General features: G+C 38.0%; 1 protein-coding gene across 1 annotated transcript in view; it reads left to right on the top strand.

The window, feature by feature from the left end:
• The window catches only part of Tyr (tyrosinase), a 48,063-nt gene extending 40,159 nt beyond the window's left edge, over nucleotides 1-7,904 (top strand). The window contains exons 4-5 of the mRNA XM_048435347.3: nucleotides 2,919-3,100; nucleotides 7,303-7,904. Of these exons, the coding sequence (XP_048291304.3) occupies nucleotides 2,919-3,100; nucleotides 7,303-7,535 (415 nt within the window). The 3' untranslated portion in view covers nucleotides 7,536-7,904. The remainder of the gene's footprint in view (nucleotides 1-2,918; nucleotides 3,101-7,302) is intronic.
• The last annotated feature ends 13,727 nt before the right edge of the window (nucleotides 7,905-21,631 follow it).

Below are 21,631 nucleotides of genomic sequence, written 5' to 3'. Positions count from 1 at the left end.
TTATTAAAACGTAAATTAAATATCACCATAATATTGCTCAAGGAGAATTCATGAAATCTAGATCTCTTGCTCATTCCATCTTAATCAGTCTAGTAACATAAATTATTTTTTGCCATTCTTTAAAAGACTTTCTGTCACGCCTGCCTCGCCAGCAAGGAAGACGCAACACCAGACTCTTCTTTTTTTTAATTTATAAAAGTTTATTAATTTATAAAAGCTTCCATTTCCGCCCCTCCTCCCAACACCCGCCCACTACCCCCACTCCCTCTCGTCCTCCCTCTCCATCCCCCAGAGCAGTCAGGGTTTCCTGTCCCGTGGGAAGTTCAAGTTCCTCCCCCCTCCCTCCAGGTCCAGGAAGGTGAGCATCCAAACAGACTGGATCCCAAAAACCCAGTATATGCAGAGGAAACAAGTCCCAGTGCCATTGTAAATGGCTTTTCGGAAAGTCCCAATGCCAGCCACATTCAGAGAATCCGGCCACATTCATAGAATCTGGTTGGATCACGTGCTCCTTCGGTCCCAGTCCAACTGGCCTTGGTGAACTCTCATTAGATCAGTCCCCTTGTATCAGTGGGTGAACGCATTCCTCACGGTCCTGCATTTCTTGTTCATGTTCTCCCTCCTTCTGCTCCTCCTTTAGACCTTGGGGGCTCAGTCCAGTGCTTCAATGTGGGTCTCTGTCTCAATCTCCATCCATCAACGGATGAAGGTTCCCTCTGATCTTGTCTTCCTTGCTCACGTTCTCTTTCCTTCTGCTTCTCGTTTGGACCTAGGGAGTTAAGTCCAGTGTTCCAATGTGGGTCTCTATCTCTATCTCCATCCATCGCCAGATGAAGGTTCTATGGTAATATGCAAAATATTCATCAGTATGGTTATGGGCCAAGGCCGATTCAGGCACCCTCTCCTCTGTCCAGAGAACAATCTGGGGATCTCTCCTTGGACCTGGGATCCCCTCTAGAATCAAATCTCTTGTAAACCCTAAAATGACTCCTTTAGTTGAGATATATACTTCCCTGCTCCCATATCCATCCTTCCTCCCTCCCCCCCATCCCAATTCCCCCGAGCTTTCCCCATTCCTCCCCTACTCCCTTCTCTCTAACCCTCTCCCCTTCCAACAATCCTCCCACCCCCCATGCACACAAGGTTGCCTGGCACTCTTGTCTACTTCCAATCTCCAGGAGGATAACTATATGATTTTCTTCAGGTTCACCTTCTTATTTAGCTTCTCTAGGATCACGAATAATAGGCTCAGAGACCTTTAATTATGGCTAGAATCCACTTATGAGTGAATACATACCATATTCCTCTTTTTGGGTCTGGGTTACCTCACTCAGTAAAGCGTTTTCTATTTCCATCCATTTGCATGCAAAATTCAAGATGTCATTGTTTTTACTGCTGAGTAAAACTCTAATGTATATATGCTCCACACCTTTTTTAACCATTCTTCTATTGAGGGGCACCTAGGTTGTTTCCAGGTTCTGGCTATTACAAATAGTGCTGCTATGAACATAGTTGAACAAATGCTTTTGTGGTATGATAGGGCATCTCTTGGGTATATTCCCAAGAGTGGAATTGCTGGGTCTTGAGGGAGGTTGACTCCCAGTTTCCTGAGAAACTGCCACACTGATTTCCACAGTGGCTGCACAAGTTTGCATTCCCACCAACAATAGATGAGAGTTCCCCTCTCTCCACATCCTCTCCAGCATAGGCTATCATAACACCAGACTCTTATAACTGCGGTTTATTCAGGAACCTTGAATCATCTTCTGACCTCTTGCCCCAGGGAAAGCCAGTCCACAGCTTAAATAACCTCTGGGTACCCAACCCCAGCAAGCCACATGGGAAATGCAGATAAGTCCAGAAACGCGGAAGCAAGTCAGATCCTTAGCATTAGCCATATGTGGAGTTGTTCACGACTAAGAGCACTCACCATCGGGAAGGTGGAAGGCAGAAACCAGTGCCATCTTTAAGGCGTGGCATTACGCAGCTCTCTACAACTTTCTATAAATACTCTATATTCTATATTCTAAATTCTATCAGTGGTGAATTTTAATTCATTTTTATTCAATCTTTTGATTCACATTTTTTAGCATTAATGCCAGTTTTAATTGTGCCGAACAGAAACTAACATTGCCTCATTTTAATAGCAAAGTTTGCCGAAAGGACTTTAGCTTGCTCACAGAACTATTGTGAAACAAACTCAGAGAGAAATGAAAGCAAAAGGGGCAACATCTACATACATCAGAGCAACGATTCTAGAAAACAGAATAGTGCAGAACATATTTCTTTCATGGTAAAACTAGTTTTGCTGCCCATGAAAGATTGATGATGTTTCAAAGACTGTCATTGCTCACTACACAGATGGATTCCCATTGTCCTTGTCTCTTTGTGTCACTGTTTCCCATTTCCGGGATAATTTTGTTTTAATGTCTGCATAGTAAAAAGATGATCACATAAGAGCTTTAGGAAAAGCTGGAAATGAGCTGCTTCACCTTGTATCATTGAAGGAAGGCTCTGCCTCAGGAAAAAAAAATGACTTTTTTCCCCAAGGTTGAAACAACCATCACAAACAAAAAGTGAATAAATTCTAGTTTTTTTGTCAACTTAGTTTTATATTTTTCCCTTTGACTCTCCTTGCATTTGTAAAAACTTATATTTAACTTATGACTGACTAAATTTATGCAACCCAAAGTTGCATTCTGAAGGTTCTAAACTGTCCATAAAAGTTTAATTCTTTTCATAAAGAAAAACATAAAGTTATTCTCACAATTATTTCTGATGAGTGACCTTCTTCAGGATATGAAAGTAACTTGCTATAGTTTGAAGATAGTAAGCATTTATTCAAGTCTTTGGGATATTAATAATTGCCTTTTAAGAATTTAAAATGTTATTGAGTATGAAACCACTTCCTTCCACAGTATTTTTGAACAATGGCTCCGAAGACACCGTCCTCTGCTAGAAGTTTACCCAGAAGCCAATGCACCCATCGGCCACAACAGAGAATCCTACATGGTTCCTTTCATACCACTGTATAGAAATGGTGATTTCTTCATTTCATCCAAGGATCTGGGATATGACTACAGCTACCTTCAGGAGCCAGGTTAGGCTCAGTTCTCTTCGGATGAACTGTGCACTCCTATATGACGAAACTCTTTTTGATAGTAAAATCATACTAATTGTATGTAGTGTTTTTTCCAAAATTTCTTAAGAATCGATATTATACCAATTTATTGTCATTTATAGATGTAATTCTGAGGATTCCTAACTTTATAACTTTCCATCTGTTATAAGGCACTTTGTACAAGTAAGCTCTTAGGATGCCTTTTAGCCATAATTCTATCAGCTAGCTCTTTTATAACCTAGAAATATTGTTTCAATTCCCTGAATTACAGTTCATTCATGTTATATATTTAGATCAGAATAACTCAATGACTTTTCTGAACTATGTTAAAGAATTCTGCGCAAACAGTATGATACAAATAAGCACTTTATGATCTAACACTGGAATATCTATACTAGGCACTGGGAGACTCTTGGTAGAATTACCAATACAATGATGAAAACTTTCAATACTAACTAATCATGAGAGTCATAATACTTTGAATCGCCAATTACTGTGCCTTTGGTTAAAATCCTTAGGACTGGAATTAGTTCTGAGCTTTGATATTCCTATGTAGAAATATGATATCTTTTTGACAAACAAGAAATAGGTAATAAGGAAAGCCTATTCCATGCAGAAACTACATATTATTCTAGTCTACCTGATTGTTACAGTGACAAAGGATTGAGAAAGACAGCCTAAAGAAATTATTTTTTTCTCTTGGATCAATAGGTTTCAGATCATTATTGACAGGTTCAATTGGTTTTGGCCTGAGGCAAGATAGAAGTATCAGGTTAGACATATGTAGTAGAGAGAAAGAGGGACTCATGTCTAAGATGCAGTCTTTCTTCAAAGGCAAACTTCCAATGACTTATCTCCTTCAATCAAGCCTCACCCCTACTTTCAAGTACCTACTAATTATTCCCATTATATTGTAAATTCATTATTGATTAATTGACTGATGTAGCCAGAATCCTCATGATACAATTGCCAAACCTATTAGCTGGCAGTTAAGTCCTTTGAACATCCGTCTTTTGGTGGTGGAGCAAACACTTTATGTTTAAACCGTAACTCCATGTATTATTTGTGTATTTAATTTGTTAATTATTATATAAGTATTATTTTTCATAAAAGAAGGTGAAAATATCAGTGTTACAGAGTTTAAGTGAGTTCTTGCATGTTAAATACCAATATATGGAGAAATGTGATTTTGGCACTACACTTACACTCGCCTTTATGTAGTATATGAAGACTAGAAGAAAACAATGTAAAACTGCAAATGATTTAAGGGTAAGAGATATTCGAGAAGCACTATTATTTTGGCACATTGAAGAACAATTAATAAACTATGAATAGATGACTAGAAAAGGAAATGATGGACAGATGTGTGAACTTTACTAACCCCTAGTTCTTATGACCAACTGTAGTTCCCTTGAAATGACTAGTATAGTCTGGATATCAGTAAGCATCAAATCCAATTCTGAAGGCCAACTAATTATGGAAGGAAGTATGAGGACTCAATCAAGAGCAAATTCTTAGCAGTCCAGATAGAGCAGCAGTGATCTGGGCATAGTCCACCTTTGACACTGTTTGAGGATTGCTAGGCAGTTTGAAGATAGAAAAGGACAAAAAAAAAAACATTCTAACTTGAAAGAATAAAAAAGCAAAGAAAATAAATGTCTTTTTGGAATATTAAATTCTTCTATTGAGTGATATGAACAAAGAAAATGGCATTGAAAATATTGAGACATTTCATAAAAGTTAACACAATTTGTGTGCTTTTAATGAATGGGACCTAAGGGTTTTGCATGGAATTATTCTTCATTATACTTTGAGAACAACATTCATAGAGATTAGCAAATCAGTTGTATACCGTGTGAATAAAAAGGAGATTATAGGACTCTTGAAACTTTTGCCCTGTAAAACAAATAAATTGTAGTACAATTCACTGTTATATTGGAGAATAAAAGGAGAAGGCCCAGACATAAGGGGAAGACTATAACTTTGTTATGTAGTAGAAAGATGAGCTAGGAGGCAGGGTTAAGTATTTCTCAGGGCCATGGGATATAAAGGCTTGGATAGGTATCCAAGCAGATACCTGGCCCATAAATCAATATGAGTGAGCCATCAACATGCCCACTGTTATCTGAGTAATCTTTAGAATTACAGTTTCTGCTGATGTATATTGTGTTTTATAAGATGGCAAATTGAGAAACATAAAGACAAATCACTATCTCTAAATTACAAAGCTAGTAATCAGCAAACAGTAAATAAACGTACTGAGTATCTCTGGAGTTATCTTTCCATCATTCCATGGTAGTTTCTTTTTGTATTATCCACGCATATACCCTGCATCATCCTCTGTGATGGAATCCCACATCAAGTCCACATGGTTAAGGCAAAGGTAACAAGCTTTCTTGAGTGGGAAAGATGAGGAGGGAAAAAACTTCCATTAGAAGGTGAAATATATTTATCCTAACTACATTAAAATGAATAAAATTAATTTGAAATGCTTTACTTTTTTCCTGTCTTTTCATGCAGCTGTGAATTTAAGTAGTTAACTTTAGAGAAATTTGGTTTTAACTAAATAAGAGCACATGCAGTTGCTTACTTTTTATCTTATGAATTATTCTTTAGTATTATTTCTTTTGTGCATTCAAAGTATTTAAAATTTATCTCTATTCATCGCTAAACTTCAAGATTTCTAGAAAACATCTTTAAAATTCTTTAAAATAATTTAGTTCAAAAGGATCATTATTCATCAACCAGGTATTCATGTGGATAATTAAAGTATTCTGTTGTTAAGAGCAGCTAATATATGAACTTGTCAAACATTTTCTCTTGAATTCAAATTTAGTGGTATTTTAAAACTTGAGTAACAAGTGATTTTTCTTTCAGTATGAACTGATTAAAAGGTAGGGTCAGAAATATCAAAGAAAGGGTGCTGTATTTCTGTTTGTCTGTTTCTTTGTTTTTTGGTTTGGATCCAGAAGTCTTTATGCCCACAATGGTTGGGAATGTATAGCAGCAGATGGCTTAGCCAGTAAGCTGTAGATCATATCTCAACTTTTCAATTGCACACAGAAAGCAACAAGCAAGAACTGAAAATGGGATGAGGCTATGAATAATTAAAGTGGAATATTTATTCCAGCAAAGCTCAAATCCTAAAGGTTCCTTAACTTCCTACAAATTGTGTACCAACTCTAACCAAGGTGTTCAAATACTTGAGCCTATGGGGGCCAGTTTTCACTTAAACCACTACAACACTATGTTTATTATACATACTATTATACAATATGTATATACATATTGTTTATTATACATATATGTATATCATGTATACATGCATATATAAATTTATATATTTCTTATTTCAATATTTTTTCAGATGATTTCAAGTGATCTCAGTGTTCATTATCACCAAAGCATCATCTTCAAACACATTTTGAAAGATACACACACACACAATCTTTCTAAACTATAAAGGCTTAATTTAGGGTAATTAATGACTCCAAAATATATTATGTGTTTGTTCTGTGGATAATGAGAAAATACATTGCAAATGGCAAGGTATGAAACAATTTGAAAGATATGTGTGGCAAGAATAATAAATAAATAATTGAGTAAATTGATTTTACTCGAAAACTTTGACACTAAAAATATTAAAAACTACTCTGCTAATGATCAACAGTGGATAATAAGGAAAGAAATATGAAGATTTTGCTTTGGAAACACAGAAAGTATGTTTGAAGATGCTGCCTTGGTGATAATGAACAGTGAGAACACTTGAAATGATCTGAAGAAAAAAATGCTAGAATAAACTAACAAACAGGATAAACAATATAAGTAAAAATTGAAAGCACTTAAGCATAAAGCATCTTAGTTTGCTTTTCTGTTGTTGACATAAACACCAGGGCCAAAGGCAACTGGGGCAGGAACCGATTAATTTTATCTTACACTATCAGGAAGCAGTTCACCATGAAGGGAAATCACAGAGGGAACCCAGGCTCTAACCTAGAGTCAGGAACTGAAGCAGTAGCCTACCTTTCTTCCTTTCTAATGAGGAAATGTTCCCCAAGCTCTTTCATTTTGTAAGCTAAGGAGCTTACATTCAAACACAAGCGTCTGACTTCAAAGTACCAAAATGCTACTAATGGTGATGGTCATGTTGTTAAAAACTGCACTGTCTCTCTCTATTTCAGACCCGGGATTTTTCAGAAGTTATATCGAGCCCTACTTGGAGCAGGCTACTAGGATCTGGCCATGGCTCCTCGGGGCAGCACTGGTAGGAGCTGTTGTCGCTGCAGCTCTGACAGGGCTCAGCAGTCGGCTGTGCTGTCGTCCTCACAAGAGGAAGCAGCTCCAGGAAGAAAGGCAACCTCTCCTCGTGGAAAAAGATGACTACCACAGCCTGCTGTACCAGAGCCGTCTATGAACAGCCCAGGAAACAGTGGGGCCAAAAGGTCTTGCTTCAATCTGCCTATATGGTGGTGAAGATTGTTCCCACGGTTTTAATCTATTACAAAACATAGACCACAGCTATTTGTCCTACTACTTTTGCTCAGTCTCTTCATTTACCCCAATGTCTAGTTTCCAAGGAAAGACTGGTATTTGTTAAAAAGTCACTCTTACTTGTATCTGAATAAAATTTCTCTTACAATTAACGGGATGGATTTTGATAAATGTCTTGATTATTTAAAATATAATTATAACAAAATTATTACAATTGATGCCTATTAACTTGAGACACATTTTTGTTTTCAATCCACTTTTAATTTCAAAGAAAATAAAAATCTTTTCTTACTCCCCTCTCCCTCCTTCACTCCCCATGTGTGTGTGTGTCTGTGTGTGTGTGTGTGTGTGTGTGTGTGTGTGTGTGTGTGTATTTTGGTTTTGGTTGATTCAGACAATTTTAAAAGTCTGGGATAGATAAGCTGTTTACTTATTTCTGAATTTATTTCATTAATGATTAAGAATTATAAATAACTGTGAAATAAACAGTACAGGAGAATCATCTGTTAGTTTTATTATTTGTTATGTTTAAACTGTCTTTTCCAAATCTGTGTCTGCTGGAAGAAAATCAGGAAAGAGATGGGGATGTGTTCCCTAATACAATGGTGACCCATGTGAGGAGCAGAGATTATTACCTGTACTTAATCCAGGTTAAAAAAAAGAAAGAAAGAAAGAAAGAAGGAAGGAAAGAAAGAAAGAAAAGAAAAGAAAAATAAAAAGAATCAAAACATCAAAATGGTTGATTATAGTGGCATTTGAAACTCAAAGTCGGTGTGACCATTATCTGAAATCACTAAGACCAAAGACAAAAGTAATGAGAACAAAAATGAGAAAAACAACCCTAAAATGGCTCCTTTAATGTAAATATCTTCTTCCCTGCTCCTATATCTGCCCTTCCTCCATCTCCACCCTCTTACTCCCCCAAGCTCTCTTCAGTCTTTCCTTTCTCCCTTCTCTCTCCCCCTGTCCTCTTCCCCCAATCTCACCCCACCCCATGCTCCCAACTTTTGCTCAGCAATCTTGTATGCTTCCAATTTCCAGGAGGATCTATATATGTTTTCCTTTGGCTTCACTTTGTTATTTGGCTTCTCTAGGCTTGCGAACTATAGGCTTATAGGGTTGGCAAGAGATTTGGCTCTGGAGGGGATCCCAGGTGTCCATGGGGATGTCACCAGCCAGGTCCTTGGGCAGCAGAGGAGAGGGTGCCTGAACTGGCCTTCTCCCATAGCCACACTGATGATTATCTCGAATATCACCATAAAATCTTCGTCCAGCAATGGATGGAGAGAGACAGAGACCCTCATCAGAGCAACAGACTGAGCCCCCAAGGTCCAGTTGAAGATCAAAAGGAGGGAGAAGATAAGCAAGGAAGTCTGGACTGCTAGGGGTTGGTCCACCAACTGAGGCAGTGTGCCTATTCTAATGGGAGCTCACCAAATACAGCTGAACCGGGACTGAATAAGCATGTGATCAAACCGGACTCTCTGAATGTGGCTGAGAATGGGGGCTGAGAAGCCATTGATTAGGGCACTGGAACTTGTTTCTACTGCATACACTGGCTTTTTGGGATCCTATTCTGTTTGGATGCACATCTTCCTAGGCCTGGATATAGGGAGGAGGGCCTTGGACTTCCCACAGGGCAGGGTTCCCTGCCCTCTCTTAAGGAGGGAGAGGGAGGAGATAGAGTGTGGAAGAGGGAGGGGAATGGGAGGAGGGAAGCAGGTGGAAATTTTTGAATGAAAAATTAATTAATTAATTAAAAAAAGAAATGAGGGAAACAGTCTGTATCAGTTTCTGGACTGACAGCTTAGGGGCACATCCAGTCTCAGGCAGGACACAGTGGTATGGGTCAATATCAGGGCACAGTGGTGTGGGTCAATATCAAGGTACAGTGGTGTGAGTCAGTCTCAGGGCACATTGGTGTGGGTCAATCTCAGGGCACATTGATGTGGGTCAGTCTCAGCATGGATTGGTGTGGGTCAGCTTTGAGACAGTTAGACTTAGCATGATTCACCAAAGACTGCTGTGGAAGTAAATTCTTAGTCCTGAATGACTGTCTAATCACATTTAAAAAAATAATATACCTTTTTCTCAGCAACTCATGGAATCTTCTCCAAAACCAATCACATATTCAGTAACAAAGCAAAAGTCAACCAATACAAAAGAATTGGAATAACCTGGGGTATCTTACCGGGTCAGCATGGCTTAAAGTTATAATTCAACAACAACACTAATTGCAGAAAGCCTACAAACTCATGGAAATTTAACAATGCTTAATTGAATCACCCTTGAATTAAGAAAAAAATAAAGGGATGGTGTGGGAGAATTGTCTGTGCTGCCAAACAGCTGGAAGTAGCCTGGAATACTATGCCCACATTCCCAAAATATGGACTATGGATATTTTCCTTTTTTTAAAAAAAAAAGAGGGGGAAGTGGTGTGGGAGAATTGTCTGTATTCTGTCAACCATGTTTTAAATAAATGCTGATTGGCCAGGCAGGAGGTATAGGTGGGAAAAACAGACAGGAAGTGGAAATGATGCAAGGAGAGCAGGAGGAATTCTAGGGAGGAGGAAGCTGATTCCCCCACTCCTGCCCAGATCACCGAAGCAGCAAGATGTGAGCTGCCCCACTGAAAAAGGTACTGAGCGACATGGCTAACATAGATCAGAAAAATGGGTTAATCAATATGTGAGAGTTAGGCAGTAAGAAGCCTGACCTAATGGGCCAATCAGCTTAATAACTTACAGAGATCCCTGTATGATTTTTCTCTGGGACTAAACAGCTGGGGGCCAGGCAGGACAGAAATCCGAACAAGCAGGCCCCCTCATGTTACAAAGGGAGAAGTTAAAGATTTTCTAGAATTTAATGAAAATAAATGCATAATTGTTGTCAGAGGCTGCTTGCTCTTTTTCCTGCAGCTCAGACTCCCAAAATAATCGCACAGAAATCTGTATTAATTGTAATACTGTTTAGCCGATAACTTAAGGGTATTGCTAGCTAGCTCTTATTTCTTAAACTAAAGCATTTCCATTAATCTGTACATCACTACGAGGTTGTGGCCTAGTGGCAAAGTTTCTGCAGGCTCCAGTGTAGGCATGGTGTCTCCAGCGGTAGCTACAGGGCTTCTTTCTGTCTAGGGCTACTCTATCTTTAGATCATTTTCAGCTTGGCTTTACTCTGTTAAGCCATTGGCCAAAAGCAGCTTCTTTATTAACCAATGGCAGTAAAACATATTCACAACATACATCACCTCCCAAATCATATAACATACCCAAACTTATGGAACACTATGAAATCAGCGCTAATAGGAAAATTCATAGCACTAAGGAAGAGGAGATATCTCACACTAAGTGACTTAACAGCACACCTGAAAGTACTAGAATAAAAAAAAAAAGGAGGCTCACCCATGTGGAGTAGAAGACAGGAAACCATCAAATTGAGGGCTGAAATCAGTAAAATAGAAACAAAGAAAAAATACAAAGAATCAATGAAACAAAGAATTGGTACTTTGAGAAAATCAACAAAATAGACAGTGCCTTTTTCAAACTAACTAAAAGGCAGAGATAGAATATGCAAATTAATCCAAAAGAAATAAATAGGGAGATATAATAACACACTGAGAAAATCTGGAGAATCATTAGGTCATTTTTCAAAAACTTTTATTCTACAAAATTGGAATATCTGAAAGAAATAGACAATATTCTGGATAGGTACCACATACCAAAATTAAATCAAGACCAGATGAACAATTTAAATAGACATATAATCCCTAAAGAAATAGAAGCAGTTATCAAAGAATCACAATCAAAAAAAAAAAAAAAAGCTCCAGCTTGGTATTGACATAAGAACAGAGAAGTCGACCTATGGAATCGAATAGAAGACCCAGATATTAACCCACAAACTTATGAACACCTAATTTTCGACAAGGGAGCCAAAGGTATACAATGGAAGAAGGAAAGCATCTTTAACAAATGGTGCTGGCATAACTGGATGTCAACCTGTAAAAAAATGAAAGTAGATCCATATCTATCACCATGCACAAAAATCAAGTCCAAATGGATTAAAGACATCAACATTAATCCGTCCACTTTGAACCTGATAGAAGAGAAAGTGGGAAGTAGTCTACAAGATTTAGGCACAGGAGGCCTCTTCCTAAGTAGGACCCCAGCAGCACAGACAATAAGAGAAACAATGAATAAATGGGATCTACTGAAACTGGGAAGCTTCTGTAAAGCAAAGGACACTGTCAGTAGGACAAAAAGGCTGCCTTCTGACTGGGAGAAGATCTTCACCAACCCCTCATCAGACAAAGGTCTGATCTCCAGAATATACAAAGAACTCAAGAAACTAGACACTAAAACTCTAATTAACCCAATTAAAAAATGGGGTACTGATCTGAACAGAGAATTCACAACAGATGAACTTCGAATGGCCAGAAGACACTTAAGGTCATGCTCAACCTCCTTAGTGATCAGGGAAATGCAAATCAAAACCACTTTGAGATACCATCTTACACCTGTCAGAATAGCTAAAGTTAAAAACACCAATGATAGCCTATGCTGGAGAGGATGTGGAATGAGGGGAACACTCATCCATTGTTGGTGGGAATGCAAACTTGTGCAGCCACTTTGGAAATCAGTGTGGCGGTTTCTCAGGAAACTGGGAGTCAACCTCCCTCAGGACCCAGCAATTCCTCTCTTGGGAATATACCCTAGAGATTCCCAAACATACTACAAAAGTGTTTGTTCAACTATGTTCATAGCAGCACTATTTGTAATAGCCAGAACCTGGAAACAGCCTAGGTGCCCCTCAGTAGAAGAATGGTTAAAAAAGGTGTGGAACATATACACATTAGAGTTTTACTCAGCGGTAAAAAATAATGACATCTTGAATTTTGCATGCAAATGGATGGACATAGAAAACGCTTTACTGAGTGAGGTAAGCCAGACCCAAAAAGAGGAACACGGTATGTATTCACTCATAAGTGGATTCTAACCATAATTTAAGGTCTTTGAGCCTATTATTCGTGATCCTAGAGAAGCTAAATAAGAAGACGAACCTGACGAAGATTATTTAGCTCTCCGCCAGGAGGTAGGAAATAGTCAAGAGTCCCAGGTAACCTTGGGTGCTTGGGGGGGTGGGGTGGGAGGGTTGTTGGAAGGGGAGAGGGTTAGAGAGAAAGGAGTAGGGGAGGAATGGAGAAAGCTCGGTTGACCGAGATGGGGGGAAGGGAGGAAGGATGAATGTGGGATCAGGGAAGAATATATTTCAACTAAGGGAGTCATTTTAGAGTTTACAGGAAACTTGATTATATATGGGATCCCAGGTCCAAGGAGAGATCCCCAGATTGTTCTCTGGACAGAGGAGGGGGTGCCTGAACCGGCCTTAGCCCGTGACCATACTGATGAATATTTTGCTTATCACCATAGATCCTTCATCTGGCGTTGGATGGCGATACAGATGGAGGCCCGCGTTGGAGCACCGAACTGAGCCCCCCAAGATCCAAATGAGGAGCAGAAGGAGGAAGAAAATGACGAAGGACTGCGAGGGATACTATCACCCACTGATACAAGCGTCGGATCTAATGAGAGTTTACCATGGCCAGATGGACCGTGACTGAATGAGCATGTGATCCAACCAGATTCTCTGAATGTGGCCGGATTTTCTGAATGTGGCTGGCCTGCAGTCTTTCTGAGAAGCCATTGACAATGACACTGGGACTGGTTTCCTCTGCATATACTGGATTTTTGGGATCCAGTCTGTTTGGATGCTCACCTTCCTGGACCTGGAGGGAGGGGGGAGGAACTTGGACTTCCCACAGGGCAGGAGACCCTGACTGCCCTTGGGGACGAAGAGGGAGGAGGAGAGGGAGGGGGGGAGTGGGAGGGCGTTGGGAGGAGGGGCGTAAATGGAAACTTTTTATAATTTAATAAAATTACAAAAAAAAAGAAAAAAAAAAAGCTCCGGGTAGGGTGGTTTCAGTCCAGAATTCTCACAGAACTTCAAAAAAAAACAGCTAATACTTATATTCCTCAAATTAATCCACAAAATATAAACAGAAGGAAATTACCAAAAAGTCTTTGTGAGACTAGAGTTACCCTCATATCTGAACCACGCAAATATTCAAATAAGAAAGAATTACATACCAGTCTCCCACATAAACATACTCAGAAATACATGATGCAAAAATACTCAATGAAATACTGGCAAATAGAATCAAAGAACACATCTTGATCAAGTTGGCTTCATTTCAGAGATACAGGGATGGTTCAACACATGAAAATCTGTCAATCTAATTCACCCTATAAATAAAGTGAAAGAAAAAGAAAAACATATGATCATCTTATTAGATACTGAAAAAGCCTACCACAAAATCCAACACCCCTTCATGATAAAAAGTCTTGGAGAGATCAGGGATACAAGAACATATTAAAACATATTAAAAGTAATACACATCAAGCTGACAGTCAACATCAAATTACATGGAGATAAACTCAAAGCAATTCCACTAAAATCAGGAACAAGATAAGGCTGTTCACTCTCTCCATATCTATTCAATATATACCCAAAGTCCTAGCTAGAGCAATAAGACAACAAAAGAATATCAAGGGGTTATGAATTGAAAAGGAAGGAGTCAAATATTCACTCTTTGCAGATGATATGATAGTATGCATAAGTGACCCAAAAAATTCTACCAAGGAACTCTTAAAGATGATAAACAACTTAAATAATGTGGCAGGATTCAAGGCCAACTCAAAAAAAATTCAGTATCCTTCCAATGTGCAAATGATAAAAGGGCTGAGAAAGAAATTAGAGAAACATAACCCTTTAAAATAGACACAAATAACATAAAATATCTTAAGGTAAAACTGACTAAAGAAATGAAAAACATGTATGGCAAGAACTTTAAGCCTTTGAAGAAAGAAACTGAAGAAGATATTAGAAAATGATAGATCTCCTATGCTCTTGGATAGGTAAGATCACCATAATAAAATACAATCTTAGTGAAAGCAATCTATAAATTCAATGCAATCCATCAAAATCCCAACACAATTCTTCACAGAACTTGAAAGAACAATACTCAACTTCCTTTGAAAAAACAACAACAACAAAAACCAGAATAGCACCCCCCAAACAAATCCTGTACAATAAAGGAACTTCCAGAAATATCACCATCTTTGACTTCAAGATTATAGAACAACAGTAATGAAAACAGCTTGGTATTGTATTGGCATAAAAGCATACAGGTAGACCAATGAAAATGAATCAAAGTTTGATATTAAACCACATACTGATGAACACTTGATTTTTTTTTTTGACAAAGAAGTTCAAATCATACAATGGAAAAAAGAAAACATCTTCAATAAATGGTGGTGACAAAACTGGCTGTCAACATGTAAAGGAATGCAAATAGATCCACATCTATCCTCATGCACAAAGCTCAAGTCCACATGGGTCAAAGACAGCATAAATTCAGCCACATTAAACCTCATAGAAAAGAAAGTGGGAAGTAGCCTTGAACACATTTGCACAAGAGACCACTTCCTAAATATAACACCAGTAGCACAGACACTGTGAGCAACAATAAATAAATGGGACTTCTTAAAATTGAGAAGCTTCTGTAAGTGAATACAGTCAATAAGACAAAATGGAAACCAAGTGAATGGGAAAAGATCTTCATTAACCCCACATCATAGAGAGGACTGATCTCCAAAATATCTAAAATACTCATGAAACTAGACATCAAAATACCAAATAATCCAATTAAAAATGGGAGCACATCTAAACAGAGAATTCTCAACAGAAGAATCTCAAATGACTGAAAGACACTTAAGGAATTGCTCCATTCTTAGCCATCATGGAAATGTCAATTAAAATGGCTCTAAGATACTGTCTTATACCAGTCAGAATGGCTAAGATCAAAAACACCAATGATAGCTTTTGCTGGAAATGGTGTCGAGTAAGAGGAACACTCCTCCATTCCTGGTTGGAGCACAAACTTGTACAGCCACATTGGAAATTAGGATGACAGCTTTTCAGAAAATTAGGAACCAATCTACCTCAAGATCTATCAATAGCACTCTAAGACATATACTAAAAAGATGCACACTTATACCACAAGGATATTTGCTCAACTGTGTTCACAGTAGTAGCATTATTTATAATAGCCATTACTTGGAAACAATTAAGATTCCCCTCAAATGAAGAATGGATAAAGAAAATGTGGTACATTTATACAACGGAGTACTACTCAGCAGCAAAAAGCAATGATATCTTGAAATTTGCAAGTAAATGGATGGAACTAGAAAAAAAACATCCAGAGTGAGGTAACCCAGACCCAGAAAGACAAACACAGTACGTATTCACTAATAAATGGGTATTAGACATAAAGCAAAGGATAACCATCCTATAGTCCATGACTCCAGAGAAGCTAGATAACAAGAACATAAGAGAGACATACATGGATCACCTGGAAAGGAGAATAGATAAAATTTCCTGAGAAAATTTTAAGCGTGGGGGCGGGGCAGAAGGGGAGAAGGTGAGGGGAAAGGGAGAAGTGGAGGGCCAAGGAGAACTTGAGGGAAAGGGATGGTCGAGATGGGGGAAGGACAGAGAAGGCTAGTAAGAAAAGAGATTTATTGAATGAGGAGGCCTTATGAATCTACAGAGAAACCTGGCACTAGGTAAATTCTCAGAAACCCAGAAGGATGACCCCAGCTAAGACCCTAAGAAATAGTGGAGAGGATGCCTTAACTTCCCTTCCCCTGTCACCATATTAATGACTTTCTTAATTGTTATTGCATAGAACCTTCATTCAGCCACTGATGGAAATAGAGGCAGAGATACACAGCTAAGCTCTGGTCCAAGCTCCTAGAGTACAGCTGAAGAGAAAGAAGACTGATAATATGAGCAACGCAGACAAGACCATGATACAGATACCCACAGAAACAGATGGCCTGAGCTAGTGGGTATATAAATGTTTTTCTTTGGGTTTATCTTACCACTTAGCTTCTCTAGGATCATGAACTATAGGCTCAAGATCTTTTGTTTATAACTAGTATTCACTTATGAGTGAGTACATACCATATTCACCTTTTTGGGTCTGAGTTACCTCACTCAGCATAGTGTTTTCTAATTCCACCCATTTGCATGCAAAATTCAAGATGTCATTGTATTTACCACTGAGTAGTACTCTAATGTGTAAATGTGTCATTTGAAATAACACAATGAGTTAGCTATTAATACCATAGTAAAGAAACCTAAGACACACTGGGATGTAAGCATCTTGAAATCTGAATTTATTTGTGTATTTGTAACTAAACTTCATCAAAATAAGCAGAATTTTTAATTTTAGACATTGTTTTGTCCAGATGATTGCAAGTAACATAATTAGTCATTGTTCTAAGTAAAGTACATTCTTCAAATACCACTTGTGATGTGTTCCACTTCCGTGGTGCCCATTCCCACCTTCCTGATGATCACACACTCCACAGAAAGCTGTAAACATGGCCCCTGCCAAATAGAAACACACAGGCAACTTAAGAAATTCTAACTAGTTTTACTGCACTAAAGAAAGCCTGATGACACTAACTTCCTACATGTTTTTTATATGTTGAAGTTTTAGTAATCAATGTGAATAGAATGAAGCATTTCAAGACACTTTTAATCTTCAGTACTTAGATTTGCATCAAAAGCTCCTTGATTTGTACATATACGCCCTAAAGACATTTTCCCCCAATTATCTTCTGTTTTTTGTCTTACTGGGCGATTTTACAACACTAATGCTATTAATGCATGTACGTTTGCCCACCTTGTGACACAATCATGTAATATGGATGGAGAATGGATGCACATGACTGATGAGTTCGTCTTCTAAATGCATTTGAACTTGACCTACTGAAATGCTCATTACAGGGTGTGTGACAGCCTTGTGAAAAGAAGGAGCAAGGCATCATTTCAGGGAAGCAGGTTCTTCGAAATTAAATGTCTTGAAAGATTGCCACATATAAAAATTTATTTAAAAAAAGAATTCAGTATCACATAAAAAAATAACCTGCTTAAACCCTACAACCTGGTCGTTACTATTAAAATGTTCTGCACATTGAAACACAGCCAATTCTGATTTGACACAGGAGTAGCTTTTAAACGAGAAACAAAGCATAATCCTGTAATGTAAATACTTTTATTTAGGAACATTAATAATATAGAGTCTCTTCATTCTTAACATTCTTAAACATTCATTCTTAAACAAAGGAGTCATTTCATTCTAACTTTGTGTACAATATGAGGTATATTTTAAGACCTAATGGTCACGATATTCATGAGTACTAAAGCATGTTTACTCATTCAGATAACTGTAAATTACAGATTATTGTGAAATTCATAGTCAGCATAAAGCAAAAAAATAGAATTATTTATAGAGAAAATTCTTGTCTTCAACTTACCGATGGGTTAAATCAATTTTCAGAAGGTATCAGGCAAACTGGTGCAAATGTCTCATTTCCCACCTACTCAAAAGGCCAGACCAACCTGGGAGTTACTGTTTTATCCCTCATTTGCATAACAGGAGAGTGGTGGAAGCTGCAGTCAGAGCAAGGAGCTGGGCAATGTTGCCGCCTCTGGGTAAGCTGGAGCTCACGATGGATGATCAAACAGAAAACTTTATCTGCCTTTCAAAATGAGCACATTAGAGATCATTGTTCTTTTCTTGGAAGAAAATATTCTTAGGTTTCACTTTCTAAAATTTCATTGATATTTAATATTATACTTTTGATGAAACAAATATTAGAACTGACCATAACAAAATAAACACCTCAAATAAATAAAACTAAAGTCTTGGAATATAAAGAGTTCAAGATCAGAAATCAGCCAAAACAAAATTCTGTATTCTGCTAGAATTCCATGTGATTTTCCACACAGAATACTAAATTAATTTGTAATAGAGGGAGATTAAATCGTTTTGCGATCCTTCACTTGCTTTCTAGAGCTGTTACAGCATTAAATGACACGGTACACACCTAAAGTTTTGAATGTTTTCTTCAACTTGGAGCTAACCACTATGCTACTATGAAGTTTGGAAATTATCATTGCATAAGTGTGCAGCATTTTATTTTCATTCAAATATGCTTCTTACCTTCAGCCATAAAAACACATATTCACTGTAAACCATGGTCAAAGCAACGTGCAAAGCTCCTTCATTGTGGATAAACAAAAATTTAGAAGTTTGTCTAAATTCTTGACCTACCTTCCCTGTAGACCCCATGGTAATAGATGAACATGAAATTTGCTTACCAACTCCATAACATTTTTTAATAAACCATTCACCCAGTTTCTCTAGTGATGGTCACTCACCTTACTTTCTGTCCTTTTTCTCTTCTGTGATCGGTGGTTTCCTCCCTTTGTCTGTGTTCATCAGTTGCTGGATGAAGGTTCTATAGTGGCATTCAAGATATTCATCAGTCTGACTACAGGGCAAGTCAAGATTGGGTCCCCTCTCCTCTATTGCTTAGGGTCTTAGCTGGAGTCATCCTTGTTGCTTCCTTGGAATTTCTCTAGTGTCAGATTTCTTGCTTGCCCTATAACGGACTCAATCAAAATATCTCTTTCCTTGCTCTCTGTCCTTCCTCCATGTCAACTATCCTGTTTCCTCAAGTTCTCCTCAACTCTTTCCTTCTTCCCTCCTCTTCTGCTTCTGCCCTCCCTTCTCCCACTCCCAGGTTCCCAATTTTGTCAGGCGATCTTGTCTATTTCCCCTTACCAGGTGGATCTATGTATGTTTTTCATGGGGTTCATCTTGTTACTTAGCGTCTCTAAAGTCATGGACTATAGGCTCATTATCCTTTGATTTACAACTAGTATCCATTTAGAAGTGATTACATAACTAGGTTCATCTTTCTGGGTCTGGATTACCTCTAGTTTTCTCTAGTTCCATCTATTTGCATGCAAATTTCAAGATGTCATTGTTTTTTTAACCACTGAGTAGTACTCCATTGTGTAAATGTACCAATTTTTTTTATCCATTCTTTGGTTCAGTGGCATCTAGGTTGTTTCCAGGTTCTGGCTAATAGAAATAATGTTGCTATGAACATAGTTGAACAAATGTCCTTATAGTATGATTGAGCATCCTTTGGATATATGCACAAGAGTGGTATTGCTGGGTCCTTAAGTAGGTTGATTCCTAATTTTCTGAGAAACCATCATACTAATTTCCAGGGTGGTTGTACAAGTTTCAAACACTATTCTAATAGAAATGACCAATCTCTAAGCATACAAATTAGTATTTTGAATTTAAATGACAGTATCTATTCCAATATTTAACTCATGCAGAACTCAAAAAGATGCAACATTTTATTCCTTAATTGACTCTTCTTTCCAATCTGTTAGAATTCTTATATTTGCCTTTAGGAAACCTAGTTTCTCAGAGTTTTCAAATTTTATTCATTGAAAATAATACACAATGAGGTAGAATTGGGGGCAGTGGGAGAATAATTTAGATCTAAAGCAACAATGATTCCCACTGTCCTGTGATGTGATTGAAATAAAAGAATGTGTTTTATCACAATGTTTTATTTCATTTGTTTCTTTTCTCACTAGTTTACAAAGGCTGACTCTGGGGCCAAGTAGCAAGTTATGGTGGCACAAAGATAGGATAATAATCATGTGTTTTCATATCAAATTGTCTCTTGGAGACCAGAAAGTTGACTAAATTATGTCTTGCAACTATGAGTCTACATTTACAACTAAAGTTTTAATATTAAGGTTTCCTAGAAATCTTATTTTGCATTTTCAACATTAAGCTTTAGAGAACCTTACCATTCAGCATAGTTAGTTGCCAATGACAGACAACGTGATCTTCCTCATGTCTTCTTCCACCCCAGACGAAATAGGGTATTTATAAAGAGATTCAAGATAACAGGGCTAGATATTCAATTGAATGTATATTTCCTAGCAAAGTGGAAAGAGCCTGTCAGCATATTTCTAAAAACTGAATTCTATAAAAGGATATCTTAAAATATGTCACAATCTCTCTTTGGGCATCAGTTTAAGTACAAAACAAGAGTTCTAACTTCAGCATTTTATATTACTACATCATAACTGAATGTGGAAATATCATAGCTATCATAAGAAAAGGAAACTTTATCATAAATAGCAATAATTATATTTATTATTTGAAAGGGAGAGGAGAGAGATTGGCTATGCTGTACTTGTGGAGGTCAGAGGAAAACTTTTTGGGAATCAGTTCTCTCCTCCTACCCTGATGAGACAGTCCTTTTTATCCTTTCTTTTGTGCTACATACTTCAGGTTAACTATCCTACGTGTTTCTGGGAAGACTCCTGTATGTGCCTGCCTTCCTGATGGAGGAGTTCTGGGATGTGTGTCTGTATGGGTTCTGCATACAGAGCTCAGATCATCAGGCTTCCGTGGCAAATGCTTTTACATATTGGTCACATTATCTGTGGAGTGTTCAGCTATCAATGGACCATCATCAATCTCACGACTCTTTCCCCAAAAGTGAAGGAAACATTGTGGATGAGGAAATGGAAATACTTAAGACACAGAAGTTAGGGGAGGATGGTGACAAAACAGTCTTATGGACAGGACAGGAATGATGTTCTCATAAACAGGCAGGTACAGTTGCTTATACAAAATCTGCACAAGATCATGCCGCTCAACATTCTATCATGAAGGTAGAAGGAACCCATGAGCTCCCACCCCTAGATGATTAACTATGGACAGTTTATGGCTTCTAGAGGAGGTTGGGTCATTTCTCTTTATAAGTGTGGTCCCTAATAGATAAGCCATTCTTCAGTGGGTGGCTCCACTCGTGTCCATATGGGTGGCTGTTGTGTAGCAATTTCCTCTGAGATAAAGCATTTCTTCCTGGAGGAAAGATCCTAAGCTCAGAATATTATAAAGGGTGGCTAAATATTCCTTCGCACATTAAATCTCATTAAGATCAGGAAGCAAGCAGCACAAAGCTTCCGGGAGTCAGTAAAGCAGACCAGATTTACTAGGTT

This window comes from Myodes glareolus, chromosome 24, assembly GCF_982192425.1.
Source record: "Myodes glareolus chromosome 24, mMyoGla1.1, whole genome shotgun sequence".
Taxonomy (NCBI): Eukaryota; Metazoa; Chordata; class Mammalia; order Rodentia; family Cricetidae; genus Myodes; species Myodes glareolus.
Note: the sequence above shows the minus strand (reverse complement) of the source record. Positions and strands in the feature narration are given on the sequence as shown.